Below are 19677 nucleotides of genomic sequence, written 5' to 3' on the forward strand. Positions count from 1 at the left end.
GTGTGTACACCATGTTAATCACACTGTGTGTGTACACCATGTTAATCACACTGTGTGTGTACACCTATGTTAACCACACTGTGTGTGTACACCATGTTAATCACACTGTGTGTGTGTACACCATGTTAATCACACTGTGTGTGTACACCATGTTAATCACACTGTGTGTACATGTTAATCACACTGTGTGTGTACACCATGTTAATCACACTGTGTGTGTGTGAACACCATGTTAATCACACACTGTGTGTGTGTACACCATGTTAATCACACAGTGTGTATGTACACCTATGTTAATGACACTGTGTGTGTACACCATGTTAATCACACTGTGTGTGTGTACACCATGTTAACCACACTGTGTGTGTACACCATGTTAATCACACTGTGTGTGTACACCATGTCAATCACACTGTGTGTGTACACCTATGTTAATCACACTGTGTGTGTACACCTATGTTAATCACACTGTGTGTGTGTACACCTATGTTAATCACACTGTGTGTGTACACCTCTGTTAATCACACTGTGTGTGTACACCATGTTAATCACACTGTGTGTGTACACCATGTTAATCACACTGTGTGTGTACACCATGTTAATCACACTGTGTGTGTACACCTATGTTAATCACACTGTGTGTGTGTACACCATGTTAATCACACTGTGTGTGTACACCTATGTTAACTAAATGCCAACGTTGGCTCGACGTTGCATGTTTACTGGGTTTGAATTAAAATGTTGTGTTCTCGATGGAGTAATTTCTGCCCCTCTAAATTTTTCAACGCTTTTACCGAACTTGAAAATGTAGTTTACTTCCTGTCGTCCAATCAATCACACATGTTGCACGCGGTGACGATGCATATCCTGTATTAAAATCGGCATTAATTAATCAATTTATTGCCTCCTTTCCAGCAATTAAAAATAAGATTTATGGACGGCGTCTTAAATTTTGTTGTGCAGGTGGGAAAAACGCCGCGGTCCCTAAACTGCGGAATCGTCTCGCGCGACGAGCAGGCGCCGCGTGTCTGAGGCGCGCCTGCTCCGTGTGCGTGTTAACGAGTTACGGACAGCATCACACGCACACACAAAAAAGTAGCACGTTGAAGATTAATTTATAAAGTAATCAATCAATTAAGCGGCTCTTTTAAAGCAATTACAATTTTTTTTGTATGGACGGATTATTTAATTTAATGTTTTTTTTGGCTAGGTCAATGAAACGCCGCGGTCCCTAAAGTGTGGAATCGCCTCGCCGGGGAAGCAGGCGCCACGTCCTTCTCTCACGGAGGTGAGTTATAAACTATTTAATTATTGTTGTTATTGTTATTAATCTTCACTTCTCTGTGTTTACGTCGCGTTTAAAGCTTGTGATCACTTCCCGTTGTCCACTCGACTTCTTCTTCTTTACCTTTTAGCGCACTTTAAAATAATAAGGCGTTGTTTAATAATAAAACGTTGTTGTTATTGTGTGTAAGGCGTTTCCAGGGTAGTCCTCGACTTACGACGGAGTTGCGTTACAGCGACCAACACCGGAACTCGGAAATATCGTCCTTAGCCTAGCCGGGAGTCTTACAGAATGGTGATTATTTAGCAAAAACAGATAATTTACAGTAGTACTGTATAAACTATATACCGTATGTATTTATTACAATACTGTATTGCTATAACAACTTTAAACATGCATTGAACGTAACGTATCGTATGTTGTACTGTACTCGCCAAGATTCGTACCTCGCGCGCCGCTGCGTTTGCCTGCCGCGCGAAATTTAAAAGATTTTAACAATTTTGTCTTATCGTAAGATCGAAATAGCGTAAGTCGGGGATCGTCGTAAGTCGGGGATCGTCGTAAGTTGGGGACCTCGTGTGCTTCCTGCAGGCTGTCACCACCACGTGTGTTGTCACCACGTGTGATGTCACCACCTCGTGTGATGTCACCACCTCGTGTGATGTCACCACCTCGTGTGATGTCACCACCACGTGTGATGTCACCACCACGTGTGTTGTCACCACCACGTGTGTTGTCACCACCTCGTGTGATGTCACCACCACGTGTGATGTCACCACCACGTGTGATGTCACCACCACGTGTGTTGTCACCACCACGTGTGTTGTCACCACCACGTGTGATGTCACCACCACGTGTGTTGTCACCACCACGTGTGTTGTCACCACCACGTGTGTTGTCACCACCACGTGTGTTGTCACCTCGTGTGATGTCACCACCACGTGTGATGTCACCACCACGTGTGTTGTCACCACCACGTGTGTTGTCACCACCTCGTGTGATGTCACCACCACGTGTGATGTCACCACCACGTGTGTTGTCACCACCTCGTGTGATGTCACCACCACGTGTGTTGTCATCATCTCGTGTGCTGTCACCACCTCGTGTGATGTCACCACCACGTGTGATGTCACCACCACGTGTGTTGTCACCACCACGTGTGATGTCACCACCACGTGTGATGTCACCACCACGTGTGTTGTCACCACCACGTGTGTTGTCACCACCACGTGTGTTGTCACCACCACGTGTGTTGTCACCACCACGTGTGATGTCACCACGTGTGTTGTCACCACCACGTGTGTTGTCACCACCACGTGTGTTGTCACCACCACGTGTGTTGTCACCACCACGTGTGATGTCACCACCTCGTGTGATGTCACCACCTCGTGTGATGTCACCACCTCGTGTGATGTCACCACCACGTGTGATGTCACCACCACGTGTGTTGTCACCACCACGTGTGTTGTCACCACCTCGTGTGATGTCACCACCACGTGTGATGTCACCACCACGTGTGATGTCACCACCACGTGTGATGTCACCACCACGTGTGTTGTCACCACCACGTGTGTTGTCACCACCACGTGTGATGTCACCACCACGTGTGTTGTCACCACCACGTGTGTTGTCACCACCACGTGTGTTGTCACCACCACGTGTGTTGTCACCACCTCGTGTGATGTCACCTCGTGTGATGTCACCACCACGTGTGATGTCACCACCACGTGTGTTGTCACCACCACGTGTGTTGTCACCACCTCGTGTGATGTCACCACCACGTGTGATGTCACCACCACGTGTGTTGTCACCACCTCGTGTGATGTCACCACCACGTGTGTTGTCATCATCTCGTGTGCTGTCACCACCTCGTGTGATGTCACCACCACGTGTGATGTCACCACCACGTGTGTTGTCACCACCACGTGTGATGTCACCACCACGTGTGATGTCACCACCACGTGTGTTGTCACCACCACGTGTGTTGTCACCACCACGTGTGTTGTCACCACCACGTGTGATGTCACCACGTGTGTTGTCACCACCACGTGTGTTGTCACCACCACGTGTGTTGTCACCACCACGTGTGTTGTCACCACCACGTGTGATGTCACCACGTGTGTTGTCACCACCACGTGTGTTGTCACCACCACGTGTGTTGTCACCACCACGTGTGATGTCACCACCACGTGTGTTGTCACCACCACGTGTGTTGTCACCACCTCGTGTGATGTCACCACCACGTGTGATGTCACCACCACGTGTGATGTCACCACCACGTGTGATGTCACCACCACGTGTGATGTCACCACCACGTGTGGTGTCACCACCACGTGTGCTGTCACCACCACGTGTGATGTCACCACCACGTGTGATGTCACCACGTGTGTTGTCACCTCGTGTGCTGTCACCTATTAATAAACTCCGCGTTCAAATCCAATTAAAATTAGTTTTATACATTTGTGGCGGCCCATTGTAAAACGTCAACACACTGAGATGTCTCAGAATATTGAAGTCAGCAACCCCCCCCCCCCCCAAAGTCAAAATCCTGGCTCCTAGCCCACTGACCCTCCTCCACCTACAACACGTGGAGATCCGTTTATACAGCAGAGTTGCAAATCATTCATTAAGGTGGAGAAATAGTTCACGTGTGGAGTTAACGGGGAATAAAAATAGCAGATTATATATGTGTGTGTGTAGACCAGGCGTCTCAATGTCATACTGTGGCCACGAGAATAATACAGAACTGGGCTACTTGTTTACCAATACTGAGTTATATATTAACATTGTTTACCAATGCTGAGTTATATATTAACATTGTTTACCAATACTGAGTTATATATTATCATTGTTTACCAATACTGAGGTATATATTAACATTGTTTACCAATACTGAGTTATATATTAACATTGTTTACCAATACTGAGTTATCTATTAACATTGTTTACCAATACTGAGTTATCTATTAACATTGTTTACCAATGCTGAGTTATATATTAACATTGTTTACCAATGCTGAGTTATATATTAACATTGTTTACCAATACTGAGTCATATATTAACATTGTTTACCAATACTGAGTTATCTATTAACATTGTTTACCAATACTGAGTTATATATTATCATTGTTTACCAATACTGAGTTAAATATTAACATTATTTACCAATACTGAGTTATATATTAACATTGTTTACCAATACTGAGTTATATATTAACATTGTTTACCAATACTGAGTTATATATTAACATTGTTTACCAATACTGAGTTATATATTAACATTGTTTACCAATACTGAATTATCTATTAACATTGTTTACCAATACTGAGTTATATATTAACATTGTTTACCAATGCTGAGTTATGTATTAACATTGTTTACCAATGCTGAGTTATATATTAACATTCTTTACCAATACTGAGTTATATATTAACATTGTTTACCAATACTGAGTTATCTATTAACATTGTTTACCAATACTGAGTTATCTATTAACATTGTTTACCAATACTGAGTTATCTATTAACATTATTAACCAATACTGAGTTATATATTAACATTGTTTACCAATACTGAGTTATATATTAACATTGTTTACCAATACTGAGTTATATATTAACATTGTTTACCAATACTGAGTTATATATTAACATTGTTTACCAATACTGAATTATCTATTAACATTGTTTACCAATACTGAGTTATATATTAACATTGTTTACCAATGCTGAGTTATGTATTAACATTGTTTACCAATGCTGAGTTATATATTAACATTCTTTACCAATACTGAGTTATATATTAACATTGTTTACCAATACTGAGTTATCTATTAACATTGTTTACCAATACTGAGTTATCTATTAACATTGTTTACCAATACTGAGTTATATATTAACATTGTTTACCAATGCTTAGTTATATATTAACATTGTTTACCAATGCTGAGTTATATATTAACATTGTTTACCAATGCTGAGTTATATATTAACATTGTTTACCAATACTGAGTTATATATTAACATTGTTTACCAATACTGAGTTATCTATTAACATTGTTTACCAATACTGAGTTATCTATTAACATTGTTTACCAATACTGAGTTATCTATTAACATTGTTTACCAATGCTGAGTTATATATTAACATTGTTTACCAATACTGAGTTATCTATTAACATTGTTTACCAATACTGAGTTATCTATTAACATTGTTTACCAATACTAAGTTATATATTAACATTGTTTACCAATACTGAGTTATATATTAACATTGTTTACCACTACTGAGTTATCTATTAACATTGTTTACCAATACTGAGTTATCTATTAACATTGTTTACCAATACTGAGTTATATATTAACATTGTTTACCAATACTGAGTTATATATTAACATTGTTTACCAATACTGAGTTATATATTAACATTGTTTACCAATACTGAGTTATCTATTAACATTGTTTACCAATACTAAGTTATATATTAACATCGTTTACCAATACTGAGTTATTTATTAACATTGTTTACCAATACTGAGTTATGTATAACATTGATTACCAATACTGAGTTATATATAACATTGTTTACAAATACTGATTTATCTATTAACATTGTTTACCAATACTGAGTTATCTTTTAACATTGTTTACCAATACGAAGTTATATATTAACATTGTTTACCAATACTGAGTTATATATTAACATTGTTTACCACTACTGAGTTATCTATTAACATTGTTTACCAATACTGAGTTATCTATTAACATTGTTTACCAATACTGAGTTATCTATTAACATTGTTTACCACTACTGAGTTATCTATTAACATTGTTTACCAATACTGAGTTATCTATTAACATTTTTTACCAATACTGAGTTATATATTACCATTGTTTACCAATACTGAGTTATATATTAACATTGTTTACCAATACTGAGTTATCTATTAACATGGTTTACCAATACTGAGTTATATATTAACATTGTTTACCAATACTGAGTTATATATTAACATTGTTTACCAATACTGAGTTATCTATTAACATTGTTTTACCAATGCTGAGTTATATATTAACATTGTTTACCAATGCTGAGTTATATATTAACATTGTTTACCAATACTGAGTTATTTATTAACATTGTTTACCAATACTGAGTTATGTATAACATTGATTACCAATACTGAGTTATATATAACATTGTTTACAAATACTGATTTATCTATTAACATTGTTTACCAATACTGAGTTATCTTTTAACATTGTTTACCAATACGAAGTTATATATTAACATTGTTTACCAATACTGAGTTATGTATAACATTGTTTACCACTACTGAGTTATCTATTAACATTGTTTACCAATACTGAGTTATCTATTAACATTGTTTACCAATACTGAGTTATATATTAACATTGTTTACCAATACTGAGTTATATATTAACATTGTTTACCAATACTGAGTTATATATTAACATTGTTTACCACTACTGAGTTATATATTAACATTGTTTACCAATGCTGAGTTATATATTAACATTGTTTACCAATGCTGAGTTATATATTAACATTGTTTACCAATACTGAGTTATATATTAACATTGTTTACCAATACTGAGTTATCTATTAACATTGTTTACCAATACTGAGTTATCTATTAACATTGTTTACCAATACTGAGTTATCTATTAACATTGTTTACCAATGCTGAGTTATATATTAACATTGTTTACCAATACTGAGTTATCTATTAACATTGTTTACCAATACTGAGTTATCTATTAACATTGTTTACCAATACTGAGTTATCTTTTAACATTGTTTACCAATACGAAGTTATATATTAACATTGTTTACCAATACTGAGTTATATATTAACATTGTTTACCACTACTGAGTTATCTATTAACATTGTTTACCAATACTGAGTTATCTATTAACATTGTTTACCAATACTGAGTTATATATTAACATTGTTTACCAATACTGAGTTATATATTAACATTGTTTACCAATACTGAGTTATATATTAACATTGTTTACCACTACTGAGTTATCTATTAACATTGTTTACCAATACTGAGTTATCTATTAAAATTTTTTACCAATACTGAGATATATATTAACATTGTTTACCAATACTGAGTTATATATTAACATTGTTTACCAATACTGAGTTATATATTAACATTGTTTACCAATACTGAATTATCTATTAACATTGTTTACCAATACTGAGTTATATATTAACATTGTTTACCAATACTGAGTTATCTATTAACATTGTTTACCAATACTGAGTTATCTATTAACATTGTTTACCAATACTGAATTATCTATTAACATTGTTTACCAATACTGAGTTATATATTAACATTGTTTACCAATACTGAGTTATCTATTAACATTGTTTACAAATACTGATTTATCTATTAACATTGTTTACCAATACTGAGTTATCTTTTAACATTGTTTACCAATACGAAGTTATATATTAACATTGTTTACCAATACTGAGTTATATATTAACATTGTTTACCACTACTGAGTTATCTATTAACATTGTTTACCAATACTGAGTTATCTATTAACATTGTTTACCAATACTGAGTTATATATTAACATTGTTTACCAATACTGAGTTATATATTAACATTGTTTACCAATACTGAGTTATGTATAACATTGATTACCAATACTGAGTTATATATAACATTCTTTACAAAATCTGATTTATCTATTAACATTGTTTACCAATACTGAGTTATCTTTTAACATTGTTTACCAATACGAAGTTATATATTAACATTGTTTACCAATACTGAGTTATATATTAACATTGTTTACCACTACTGAGTTATCTATTAACATTGTTTACCAATACTGAGTTATCTATTAACATTGTTTACCAATACTGAGTTATCTATTAACATTGTTTACCACTACTGAGTTATCTATTAACATTGTTTACCAATACTGAGTTATCTATTAACATTTTTTACCAATACTGAGTTATATATTACCATTGTTTACCAATACTGAGTTATATATTAACATTGTTTACCAATACTGAGTTATCTATTAACATGGTTTACCAATACTGAGTTATATATTAACATTGTTTACCAATACTGAGTTATATATTAACATTGTTTACCAATACTGAGTTATCTATTAACATTGTTTTACCAATGCTGAGTTATTTATTAACATTGTTTACCAATGCTGAGTTATATATTAACATTGTTTACCAATACTGAGTTATTTATTAACATTGTTTACCAATACTGAGTTATGTATAACATTGATTACCAATACTGAGTTATATATAACATTGTTTACAAATACTGATTTATCTATTAACATTGTTTACCAATACTGAGTTATCTTTTAACATTGTTTACCAATACGAAGTTATATATTAACATTGTTTACCAATACTGAGTTATATATTAACATTGTTTACCACTACTGAGTTATCTATTAACATTGTTTACCAATACTGAGTTATCTATTAACATTGTTTACCAATACTGAGTTATATATTAACATTGTTTACCAATACTGAGTTATATATTAACATTGTTTACCAATACTGAGTTATATATTAACATTGTTTACCACTACTGAGTTATATATTAACATTGTTTACCAATGCTGAGTTATATATTAACATTGTTTACCAATTCTGAGTTATATATTAACATTGTTTACCAATACTGAGTTATATATTAACATTGTTTACCAATACTGAGTTATCTATTAACATTGTTTACCAATACTGAGTTATCTATTAACATTGTTTACCAATACTGAGTTATCTATTAACATTGTTTACCAATGCTGAGTTATATATTAACATTGTTTACCAATACTGAGTTATCTATTAACATTGTTTACCAATACTGAGTTATCTATTAACATTGTTTACCAATACTAAGTTATATATTAACATTGTTTACCAATACTGAGTTATATATTAACATTGTTTACCACTACTGAGTTATCTATTAACATTGTTTACCAATACTGAGTTATCTATTAACATTGTTTACCAATACTGAGTTATATATTAACATTGTTTACCAATACTGAGTTATATATTAACATTGTTTACCAATACTGAGTTATATATTAACATTGTTTACCAATACTGAGTTATCTATTAACATTGTTTACCAATACTGAGTTATATATTAACATCGTTTACCAATACTGAGTTATTTATTAACATTGTTTACCAATACTGAGTTATGTATAACATTGATTACCAATACTGAGTTATATATAACATTGTTTACAAATACTGATTTATCTATTAACATTGTTTACCAATACTGAGTTATCTTTTAACATTGTTTACCAATACGAAGTTATATATTAACATTGTTTACCAATACTGAGTTATATATTAACATTGTTTACCACTACTGAGTTATCTATTAACATTGTTTACCAATACTGAGTTATCTATTAACATTGTTTACCAATACTGAGTTATATATTAACATTGTTTACCAATACTGAGTTATATATTAACATTGTTTACCACTACTGAGTTATCTATTAACATTGTTTACCAATACTGAGTTATCTATTAACATTTTTTACCAATACTGAGATATATATTAACATTGTTTACCAATACTGAGTTATATATTAACATTGTTTACCAATACTGAGTTATCTATTAACATGGTTTACCAATACTGAGTTATATATTAACATTGTTTACCAATACTGAGTTATCTATTAACATTGTTTACCAATACTAAGTTATATATTAACATTGTTTACCAATACTGAGTTATCTATTAAGATTGTTTACCAATACTGAGTTATCTATTAACATTGATTGTTTACCAATACTGAGTTATATATTAACATTGTTTACCAATACTGAGTTATATATTAACATTGTTTACCAATACTGAGTTATATATTAACATTGTTTACCAATACTGAGTTATATATTAACATTGTTTACCAATACTGAGTTATATATTAACATTGTTTACCAATTCTGAGTTATCTATTAACATTGTTTACCAATACTGAGTTATATATTATCATCGTTTACCAATACTGAGTTATTTATTAACATTGTTTACCAATACTGAGTTATATATTATCATTGTTTACCAATACTGAGTTATATATTAACATTGTTTACCAATACTGAGTTATATATTAACATTGTTTACCAATACTGAGTTATATATTAACATTGTTTACCACTACTGAGTTATCTATTAACATTGTTTACCAATACTGAGTTATATATTAACATTGTTTACCAATACTGAGTTACATATTAACATTGGTCAAATAGCCCAGAAATCCTGTCCTGCTAATCTTCCAGCAAATGGAAGAAGCACTGTGTACTTTTTTTTTATTTAAAGCTTTCGTGAGCAGTAATTCATATTATTAGCTCTCTCCGTAAAGTCACGTTAAAGGGAAACAATAAAATCATACAAATATATAAAACATTATATATTTTATTACTTTATTGTTTCCCGTCACTGTGTACTTGTGAACGCAGTCGTATTTGTTTTGTGTGTATGGGCGAACTTCTTTCGCACAATACGTAGCCAACCATGTTAACCGGAAGTGCGGGTTGGGGCAAGGATGATAACAACTAACTAACTAACACACACACAGAGCACTTATAACCAAGTTAAGTTTTCAATCTAGATGTAAGAAGTGAATATAGCTCCAGTATCTATACTCTTTGGTTCTTTTGGGTAAAGTCACGTAGGTGAAAATAAAATAACAAAAAATCACGACGTTTCGGCCACAACACAAGCAGCCTTCATCAGGTGAAGGGACGAGACTGTCTGGAGGACAGCGCTGGAGTGGAAGAAGCCACGCTTAGATCACGACCTTTAAGCTGTGTGAGAAGAAAAAGACCACGCGCCTTGATAAAGGAATTAGCATATAATTTAGCATTGAAATGGCTCATTGAAATAGCTAAGTTAAAGTATACACATCTGCAGAGGCACCCCTTGACAAAGGAATTAGCATAGAATTTAGCATTGAAATAGCTGAGTGATGTTCTGTTTGAGAGGAGACCTGATGGCTCATTGGGGCATTCTGTCTACAGGAAACCCACCCACACAGATTCCTACTTGAAACCTGATTCCCACCACCACCCAGCCCAAAATAATTCTCTCATCAAAACTTTATACCATAGGCCTCATTGCATTTCGGACCAACACCACCTGACCAGTGAATTAAAACATGTACACCTGGCCCTCAAAAGGAATGGTTACTCTGACCGTACCATCCGCCAAGCTGTTTCTCCCTCCATACAGAAACAACCACTTGATACTCTGGTCAAAACCATCACACTACCATATATAGCAGGCGTTACTAAAAAGATTTCCAAAATTCTAAACAAACACAAGATCCAGGTCCGGTTCAATACAGTACACAAAATGAAGGATGTCATTCCTGACTTACAGTACCCCGGGGTTTACAAATTGAGTTGTACCTGCGGTGATTGCTATATCGGGGAGACAAAGCGACATGTTTCTGACCGAATTCCCGAGCACAAATCAGATTTGAAATACGGCAAAACGAATTCTTCTGCCGTGGCTGATCACTGTTACAACGCTGTGGGTGATCACGATATAATTTTCTCCGATACCAAGGTTCTTTGCAAACCCATGGGTTTTTATCAGAGATTTGTTCACGATGCAATTCAGATCTACAAAAACAGACACAATTTCAACCGAGAAGATGGTTTCAAATTAAGCAACCATTGGAAAGATGTTCTAAATCGAACTAAACATTAAACTAATTTCAATGGTACAGTATATTTTTCAAGTAGTGGTACCCCAAACTTTCGCAGCTCTTATAAATTCCCTTTTCACACCATCAATAGGTAAACTCCCCCCCCCCCCGCGCCAAACGGCAAGTCCACCGGCACGTACACCACCTCTTTTCTGAAATCGGCCAATCAAATGCTATTTTTTATGCTAATTTCTTTGTCAGGACACCTTGTTTGCTCGCACACAGTTTAAAGGCCCGCGGTCTGAGCGTGGTTGTGTTTCGCTAAATTCTCCTGTTTGATTTGTACTAGGTGCCTCGGTGAATGTATTTGCTCTGACTTTAACATAGCTATTTCTGTGACCAGTTACAAGCTAATCACTCATCTATTTCAATGCTAAATTCTATGCTAATTCCTTTGTCAAGGGGTGTCTCAGCGGATGTGTATACTTTAACTTAGCTATTTCAATGAGCCATTTCAATGCTAAATTATATGCAGATTCCTTTGTCAAGGCGCTTTGTTTCTTCTCACACAGCTTAAAGGTCGTGATCTGAGCGTGGCTTTTTTCACTCCAGCGCTGTCCTCCAGACAGTCTCGTCCCTTCACCTGATGAAGGCCGCTTGTGTTGTGGCCGAAACGTCGTGATTTTTGTTATTTTATTTTTTTAGCTACGTGACTTTACCCAATAGAACCAAAGATTATGGATCCTAGCAGTCACGAAAGCTTTAAATCTAGAACTGTGAATCCATTTGCAAGTAAACTCACATTTCAACAATGAGGGTTGAAAGCATTAAGCATTAGCTCTGTCTGCATGTCTGTTCTGTTGTAAAGATGATCCAATATGAACACAATTGTAGCACAACAGCTCTGTTGCTATTAGGGACCTAACAATGTTGAAAACTGGCCAACATTGATTAAACGGCCCACTCATGGTCCAGAGCAGAACTCGGTACCACCTAAGGTAGCAAAACTTAAGTCGTACCCATTTATTTGGATGGAAAATGAAAGTAAATTACTTGATAGTCTCACTCATTGCATTTGTTTATCACTGGCCACGTAGAGAAATTGAAACTGCTCAATTTAGGCCACCTCATGTGGTACCGACAAAGGAGACATCTCATGGGCTATGAAAAAATAAGAATAGGTTGTATCCTTTCTGGCAATAAAACAGATCTTAAGATTCATTGAAAAAGGTTTCTGTTTGGTGTTTGAACATGTAAACACCCGTTTTATTGCCAAAAAAGGATCAAATCTATTCTTATTTTGTCATACTTTGATACCGGCAAAACGGTCTCATTTTGAAGCGTCTCATGGACTATTGGATGGGGAGAAAAAAACGGCGCTAAAAGTCAGCGCCGACCTCTCCTGTCGTACCCAGTGACGTCATCACGGGCGAAGTTCACCGCGCGAAGTCAAACGCCGCCTCGTGAGCGCTGCTCGAAACACAAAATCATCGCTCGGTGAACATTTCCGAGGACAAACAAACGCATGCCGGGAACCGTGTGAGTTTGTGTTTCTTGTTTCCTCTGCGCAATGTGGGGGAGGGCTTCATCCAGCAGTGGATTGACAAAAGCGCTGTATTCATACTGCACAGGCTACGCTAATGTCACATTTAGGCCCATGGACCGAACAAACGCGTCTCTCTTTCTCCATCTGTCTCCATTTTCTCTCTCTTTCTCTCTTCACTGCTGGCCTGTAGGTTTGGGCCGAGCGAGTTCCTGCCGGGGATTTGGCTCTTCAGGAGTTGATTCCCCCCGTGGCTTTGTCTTCACGAGGCGACCGCGCGGAGTGTCAAGGGCTCCGCCGCTGCCCCAGCACCACCGTAGTAGCCAAACCACCGGTGCTCGGCATGGCCTGTATGAAGGTCTTGCTGGACCTCATGTTGAGCACGGGGTACAACATCGTCCAGGAGAACGGACAGAGGAAGTTCGGACCGCCGCCCGACTGGCAGGGGCCCCCTCCCGCCCGTGGCTGCGAGGTGTTTCTGGTGAGGATCCCGCGCGACCTCTACGAGGACGAGCTGGTGCCCGTGCTGGAGACGGTGGGGAAGCTCTACCAGCTCCGCCTCATGATGGAGCATAGCGGAGAGACCCGCGGCTATGCGTTCGCTACCTACGTGACGCTCGCCCAAGCCACGGATGCCGTCAAGAAACTCGACAAATTCGAGATCCGTCCCGGACGCCGCATTGGAGTCTGCTTCAGCGTGGACAATCGCCGCCTCTTCATTGGGGGGCTGCCAGAGGACAAGAAGCGAGCGGAGGTGATGATGGCGATGAGCGGTGCCACAGAGGGCGTGGTGGACGTCAAGATGAGCGTCTGTCGCCGGGACAAAACCCTCAACCGAGGCTACGCGTTCATCGAGTACGGGAGCCATCGCGCGGCCGCCATGGCCAGGAAGAAGCTCCTTCGAATCAACTTCCGGCCATGGGGCCGGACCATCAAGGTGGGCTGGGCCATCCCGGAGTGGGACACGGTGGCTGCGGCCGCGGCAACGGAAGACGAGGAGATGGAGGCGGCGGTGCCAGACCTGCGGCAGCCGGAGTGCACGGGCACCGGCAAAGCCGCACACAGCCTGTTTGAGGGCTGGGGGGCACGCACGTGCCTGTGGTGGGTACCTCGCCACCTGCGGCCCATGCCCGTGGCTCTCGAGGCGGTGCCGGAGGCGGCCGTGCTGTCGTGGGCGGGGCGGCTGCGGATGCTGTGCCGGACCGCCGGCATCAGCTACCCAATATTCGAGCTGCACGCTTACTCGGGGCCCGGGATGCCCGCGGGCCTCCTCTATAAGGTGTCGATTCTCGGGAAGGGAGAAGGCGCCGGCATCTTCCCCGCATTTCTGAGCTCCAGCGACGAGGGAGCACGGGAGGTGGCGTGTCAGCTCGCCTACAACATCCTCAGCAATGCGAATCCCCCGCCTCCGGCCACGCCCTCTCGTGGAACCTTTGAGCAGGTTACACGAGAGGGCGTGGCCAGAGGCGTGGCTAGGCCCCGCCTCTGGCCACGCCCTCTCGTGGAACCTTGGAGCAGGTTACACGAGAGGGCATGGCCAGAGGCGTGGCTAGGCCCCGCCTCCGGCCACGCCCTCTCGTGGAACCTTGGAGCAGGTTACACGAGAGGGCGTGGCCAGAGGCGTGGCTAGGCCCCGCCTCCGGCCACGCCCTCTCGTGGAACCTTTCGAGCAGGTTACCGGAGTAACTCGGCTAGCCCCACCTGTTGCCTTTGCCCCAGATGCGCCTCCTTCCCTGATTGGTTGTTACCTCTGTGGCCGTACCTTTGAAGCCCTTGCCAGGCCAGCAGGTGTCACCCTGTCATGTCAGCAGGTGTCACCCTGTCATGTCAGCAGGTGTCACCCTGTGATGTCAGCAGGTGTCACCCTGTGATGTCAGCAGGTGTCACCCTGTCATGTCAGCAGGTGTCACCCTGTCATGTCAGCAGGTGTCACCCTGTGATGTCAGCAGGTGTCACCCTGTGATGTCAGCAGGTGTCACCCTGTCATGTCAGCAGGTGTCACCCTGTGATGTCAGCAGGTGTCACCCTGTCATGTCAGCAGGTGTCACCCTGTGATGTCAGCAGGTGTCACCCTGTGATGTCAGCAGGTGTTACCCTGTGATGTCAGCAGGTGTCACCCTATGATGTCAGCAGGTGTCACCCTGTGATGTCAGCAGGTGTCACCCTGTCATGTCAGCAGGTGTCACCCTGTGATGTCAGCAGGTGTCACCCTGTCATGTCAGCAGGTGTTACCCTGTGATGTCAGCAGGTGTCACCCTGTCAAGTCAGCAGGTGTCACCCTGTGATGTCAGCAGGTGTCACCCTGTCATTGCACTTTAATGAAAACCGACAACAGAATCCTTGAAGATAAAAAACTCATTCAGGTGTTTGACATGTCAACGCCATTTCGTTTTGAAAATGTAGCAGAGAAAAATATATATTGTTCACATCGCATTCTGTTTTGTCAATGATCTCTGTAACGTGCGACTGCTCTGCAAGCCATGCATTAACCCCTTTCTGTCTCAATTTAATTCCCAGCATGCAATTCTCCAAGCCTCAGATTTTATAAAATCTTTCGCGCAACTTTAATCCTAGTAAATATATTTTTTTCTTTTAAAACACAAGCATTATATTTAGTCTATTGCATGGCTAAAGTATTCTAAGTAAAAATATAAATTGTATTAAACCAATGTTAGATCATCGCTATGATAAATATATTTCTACCCTACAATATACAAATCTACATTGTGCTAATGTTTCAATTCTACTTTTATTAACTTACAAATATATATAGTCTAGGACACATTTTCAAAGGAATATTTTCATGTACCCAGACAATATTTGCACGTGCCCACATAAAAAAACTTGCAGACTGCATACGTAGCTACGACAACAGAATCCTTGAAAAAACGAATTCAGGTGTTTGACATGTCAACGCCATTTCGTTTTGAAAATGTAGGGGAGAAAAATATATATTGTTCACATCGCATTCTGATGTCAAAACATTTGAATCTTTATAAAATTGAAAAACCCTTGAACAACTTTGCTGCACATGGAGATGTCCGTGCACCACCTCGTTTCCACAGCCTCTATCCCGGTGCCATTTGTATTTCATGCACATACCGCCGTTAAGAGTTTGATGTTTTATTGATTTTCAATTTTGGTGTTTTTTTGCTGTAATGTTTTTTTGTTACTTTTTTAGTGGAAATAAAGTCCTGAAAAGTCTCTTCCTCTCTCTCTCTCTCCACTCTCTCGGCCGGGTCTCTGCCACTTTTGGTTCTGAGTGTCGCATGCTTGGGATCCTTCTTTCCCTCCTCTGTGGATTTAATTTGATTTGCTGATTTACACGTCAACATATTTCAGACTTTTTCCTAATCATTACCAACGTTTCCATGGCCATGTACTTTAGAGTAACTTATTACCTTTTACCACAGCATCATAATATAATTTTTCTGGATCATCGCCTTCATAGCTTTGATCAATCACCAATGGTTTACTGGTTCGTTTGTGTATTTACTTATGCCACCGTCTTTCCCCGTGGGACCATGTGGCGTGAAGTTGTGTCGCACATAAACAGAATCGGTGCACATCACGATTTTCCGTACTCGACTGTCAGTTGCCATCCCCGGGGCGATGTGCACATTTGTCGACTCGACGAATCGATTTGATTTCGGGGCCCCGTTGGGTCGCCCCTTTTGTGCTTTTGCGTGAGCCGGATTTCAGCGCAATTCCCGATCCGCTGTGGTGCCACGGTCTCGGAGCAACTCTGCCATCGCCTCGACTCCCCCGTGCCCCCCCACACCGAGCACGCACCTGCAGCGCGCGCACGTAGCGTCCTGGCGGGGGATTGCCCGGCACGACGGGTTTTCATCCGAAGGGTCTCTGGGATGAAAGTCCCGCGGTTTCCCGGTGCCAGGAGAATGGCCGACCCTCGCAGAGCGAGTCACATTGCGGCGCCCCTGAGTTGGCTTCAAATTGTTTGGGCGCGCGAAGTTTCGCCGGGTCGGCGGCGACGAGTCGCACGCGACGCTCCCCGCCTTCTCGAGCCACTCGCGGAATCCGTGGGACGCCGGCGAGCGCCGCTACGAGGCGGCGATAGGCAAAGTTCCCTTTCGTCTTCGTCCCTCCGACTCTCACGGCGTCTGCGCGACGCCGTGAGCACGGCCGCGAGGTACGTGATGGGGCCTGCGAGCATTTGCGGACTTGGGTAGCGGTAGACCTAGGGTCGGCTCGTAGAATATTCCCTCCGGGCGGTGCGGGGTTTGCGCCACGAATAAAAGTTAGCAGAGAGCATCGGTGTGGTGCGTGTGTGATTCCTGTGCGGAGCGGCTCCGTGGGCGGAGAGCGAGGGCGGAGCCGCGGCCGGAGCTCGCGCGTTGAGATCATCGCCCGTCGGCGGGGCCGCGAGTGGGCCGCCGCGTGCTGCGTCAGCGTCAGCCGTAGTGGGCGCGCGGCGTGCACGGACGCGCGTTGAGATAATCGCCCGCAGGTGCGAGACCGTTCGGGCCCCGTGTTAAGGACGGCTGCGGTGCGCGCGGGGGTGCGTGGGTTTACTCCGTGCGGCTGTGAGCCAGCAGCACGAGTCTGTCCCTCGGAGAGGGCGCTGGCGCGGGGGGCCCGATCGCTCGGTCGGCGGGGGCCCGGCGGGAGCCGACCGACGCGGTGGAGGAGGCGGCGGAAGGGGCGGACGTCACGCCCCACCTGCCCAGCGAGGGCGGTGGGGTGGACGTCGGCCCCCACACCGCCATGGCCCTGTACACGTTAAAGTATTGAGCACAAACTCAAGGAGCAGGGAAAATGGTAATGTTGCTTGGATTTAATTTTAATATCATTGCAACTGTATAGTTTTGATATGTTTTATTGAAAAACATTCACGTGCATTGGCATGTCCCTCTGTCTCAAACATTAATAATGTATCATCTGCAAATGTCCTTTAGCAATGCAAATGTTTGTTCAACATTGGTATGCAGCTTGAAGAATGATGGAGTCTTATAACTGAAGACACTTCGGATTTTCAATCAAAATTTACAAATAATCCACTCTACCATAAACATGCTACATTCCAGCTAAAGTATAGTAGTATATTACTGTAAAGTAGTATGGTGTATAGCACAGATATTTTGTACAAACCCAGTGAGATGGGAGTGCTGCTTTGATGCATTACGCTTGGATCCGATCTCATTGGTTCAATTCAGGCTAACCCCTAAGGGTACAATTTTATTTTTACAGTTTCAATCGGACCAAGTACCTGGGGAGGTTTATTCCAAGTCAACATGGCTTAAAATCTGCCATGCTGAAATAAAATAGCTGGACGTTATTGCTTCTGACGTGAGTGCAGGACTCGCTATCCATGCCAAGGTGCGGAGGCTCATTTGGGCGACCAAAGGAATTCCGAATGCATGTTACAATAACGTTAATTTCAGATGACTGGATTCATTGGTAGAGTGCTCCAACTTGGGCAGAGATTTCTGGCTGGAAAGTGATGTGGTTAAAACGTTTGTCTTGCAGTTTTAAAGGTTGCAATTTCAAAATACAGTTTGGGCATCAGAGCTCAATAAATTGAGTACTACTCTGTGTGAGGTTAAAAGGAGTCATCAAATGGAGAGACTGGGCTACGCCATATAAATGTGGAATTTATATCAGTTGACAGGTCAAACGTACTCTTTGTCCTTTTTGGTCACTTTATTATTATAGGCTAGTGGTGTTTGTGTGTTTTAATCACAGAGATGGTGGGGGGGGGGGCGGCATTGCACCTCGCTACACCCATCCACTGCTGACGGTAGAGGTTGTGTCTGTGTGTGTACACACAGACACAGTGTAAACACACACAGTGTACACACACACACATTGTACACACACACAGTGTAAACACACACACAGATTGTACACACACAGTGTACACACACACACACATTGTACACACACACAGTGTAAACACACACACAGATTGTACACACACAGTGTACACACACAGTGTACACACACACAGTGTACACACATACACACAGTGTACACACACACAGTGTACACACACACACAGTGTAAACACACACAGTGTACACAGACACAGTGTACACACACACAGTGTACACACACACAGATTGTACACACACAGTGTACACACACACAGTGT

General features: G+C 40.7%; 1 protein-coding gene across 2 annotated transcripts; it reads left to right on the forward strand.

Moving 5' to 3' along the window:
* Window positions 1-1039: 1039 nt before the first annotated feature.
* On the forward strand, window positions 1040-15378 carry LOC142920777 (dead end protein homolog 1-like). Of its 2 annotated transcripts, none has more exons than XM_076062850.1 (2): window positions 1040-1288; window positions 13759-15378. In XM_076062850.1, exon 2 carries the CDS (start codon window positions 13909-13911, stop codon window positions 15193-15195), a length of 1287 nt encoding a protein of 428 aa, XP_075918965.1. In that variant the 5' UTR covers window positions 1040-1288; window positions 13759-13908; the 3' UTR covers window positions 15196-15378. The 2 variants fall into 2 exon arrangements, with proteins under 2 accessions (XP_075918965.1, XP_075918964.1); XM_076062849.1 differs by lacking the exon at window positions 1040-1288 and adding an exon at window positions 1319-1579.
* Window positions 15379-19677: the final 4299 nt, after the last annotated feature.

The sequence above is a fragment of the Petromyzon marinus genome, unplaced genomic scaffold, assembly GCF_048934315.1.
Source record: "Petromyzon marinus isolate PM22_M1 ecotype Great Lakes invasive population unplaced genomic scaffold, UKy_Petmar_22M1.pri1.0 PM_G_Scaffold_76, whole genome shotgun sequence".
Lineage (NCBI taxonomy): Eukaryota > Metazoa > Chordata > Hyperoartia > Petromyzontiformes > Petromyzontidae > Petromyzon > Petromyzon marinus.